The sequence below is a fragment of the Hoplias malabaricus genome, chromosome 5 (assembly GCF_029633855.1).
Source record: "Hoplias malabaricus isolate fHopMal1 chromosome 5, fHopMal1.hap1, whole genome shotgun sequence".
NCBI lineage: Eukaryota > Metazoa > Chordata > Actinopteri > Characiformes > Erythrinidae > Hoplias > Hoplias malabaricus.
Window position 1 is genome coordinate 24,211,362 of NC_089804.1, and position 2,064 is coordinate 24,213,425.

General features: G+C 45.6%; 1 protein-coding gene across 1 annotated transcript; it reads left to right on the plus strand.

Annotated features, from left to right (window-relative positions):
- Positions 1 to 1,078: 1,078 nt before the first annotated feature.
- On the plus strand, positions 1,079 to 1,686 carry LOC136697820 (transcription factor HES-5-like). The gene is made up of 2 exons (XM_066673088.1): positions 1,079 to 1,141; positions 1,255 to 1,686. Exons 1-2 carry the CDS (start codon positions 1,079 to 1,081, stop codon positions 1,684 to 1,686), a joined length of 495 nt encoding a protein of 164 aa, XP_066529185.1.
- The last annotated feature ends 378 nt before the right edge of the window (positions 1,687 to 2,064 follow it).

The window sequence follows — 2,064 nt, forward strand, 5'->3', positions numbered from 1 at the left end:
AAACCCACGCAGACACAGGGAGAACACACCAAACTCCTCAAAGACAGTCACCTGGAGGAAACCCACACGGACACAGGGAGAACACACCTAACTCCACACAGACAGTCACCCAGAGGAAACCCATGCAGACACAGGGAGAACACACCAAACTCCCCACAAACAGTCACCTGGAGGAAACCCACACAGACACAGGGAGAACACACCACACTCCTCACAGACAGTCACCCGGAGGAAACCCATGCAGACACAGGGAGAACACACCACACTCCTCACAGACAGTCACCCGGAGGAAACCCACACAGACACAGAGAGAACACACCACACTCCTCACAAACAGTCACCCAGAGGAAACCCACGCAGACACAGGGAGAACACATCAAACTCCTCACAGACTGTCACCCGGAGGAAACCAACGCAGACACAGGGAGAACACACCAAACTCCTCACAGACAATGGCTTGCCATTTTAATTGATTTAATATTCAGGTTATTACTTGTTGAATAAAATTACAATTATGTTTTTATTAACACACAATATTTACGATAAAATTACAAAAGAGTGGGAGAAATTTTGAAATTTGAATTACAATTATACATTACAAGAAGGCTTTAAAACTAATCTAATTTATGAAAAAGTGGGATATTATCCGTGAATGTTACAGAGGACGGACATGTCTCAACATGTTAAAAATGATACATTAGGGTTTAATTAGCCAGTGTTAGCTCCACACGTGAATAATGATGTGTGCTCTGTCAGTGACATTGATCTCAGCATCAAGTAGCAGATCTGCTCTCTTTAAAGGGTCACCACTTTCCCAGATTCACACACAGTCCCGTTGCATTACACCCCACCTCTCCACCTGCTCCCTGAGACATGGGCACTGAAGATGTTTGAGCAGATGGCAGCCTCACATTCCTCATTGTCCATTCAAGCTCTCCCATTGGCTCCGAACTGTGAGAACCTCCAAGCAGCCCAAGACCCACACATTCATATGGAGATGTGGGAGTATAAATAGAGGAGAGTCACCAGTGGAGATCAGACTCGCTCTACACAGAGAGATCTACAGTGAGATACAGACATGGCTCCTGCTCTCACTTCAGCAACGACCATCTCAAAGGAGCACCTCCCTCTCCACAACAAGGTAAATTCAGATCCTCCAAACATCAACAAACTGACCACCGATGTCTTCCTTTTAATGATCTACAGTGCTTTGGGTCCAGTTGACTGACCATTGTCCCCCTTCTGTTTGTGCAGTTGAGAAAGTCAGTGGTGGAGAAGATGCGCAGAGATCGTATCAACAGCAGCATTGAGCAGCTCAAGACTCTCCTGGCTCCAGAGCTCCTCAAGCAGCAGCCCGACTCCAAGATGGAGAGAGCAGAGATCCTGGAGATGACCGTCAGCTTCCTGAGACGACTTCAGCAGCAGAAACAGCCCGCATTCTCGAGCAGTGCAGCAGCTGTGAGTCAGGGCTTCTCCAAATGTGTCCATGAGATTGTCCACTTCCTGTCCAAAGAGGAAGTGAAGACACAGTCTCAGAGACAACTGCTGAAGCACTTCCAGAACCTGCCACCATCAGCAGATGAGAAATGGAGGGAAAGTGCTGTACCTCTGCTGAGCTCCTCAGACCAGCAGAGCACCAGCAAAGACAAGAGTTCAGTCAAGAGCGCCCTCTGGAGGCCGTGGTAGCTGCCTCTAAAGAAAACAAAAGTGGGACAAAGTTTGTCTGAACAGAAAAGTCTAAACTAGACGATTTAATGATATTCTTCATTTGTCGATGATGTGTTTAACATTTATTCTTTCCCCCGCGGGGAGTGTATTGTATTTTCGAATACTCTGATGAGTTTCTCCTCTGTGAGGATCTCATGTGAATCACATGAACTACTGATGACGCCATTTTGAAATGATCCACTCTTCCTTCTGTGAAGGAGAGCGATGGTCTGAGATACTGATACAGCTTTATAGTGATGTATACATTTATTTCAGCCTTTATTCATATTGTTAATGAGTTTACCAAACCAACTGTGGTTATCTTTTACAGAAAAAGCATATTGTTTATTTCTGTAT

What these genes read in the sequence shown, in the direction of transcription:
- LOC136697820 (XM_066673088.1), top strand. Translation starts at nt 1,079, where the DNA reads ATGGCTCCTGCTCTCACTTCAGCAACGACCATCTCAAAGGAGCACCTC. An exon ending in ACCTCCCTCTCCACAACAAG is followed by an intron (nt 1,142 to 1,254) that starts GTAAATTCAGAT and finishes CTGTTTGTGCAG; the next exon opens with TTGAGAAAGTCAGTGGTGGA.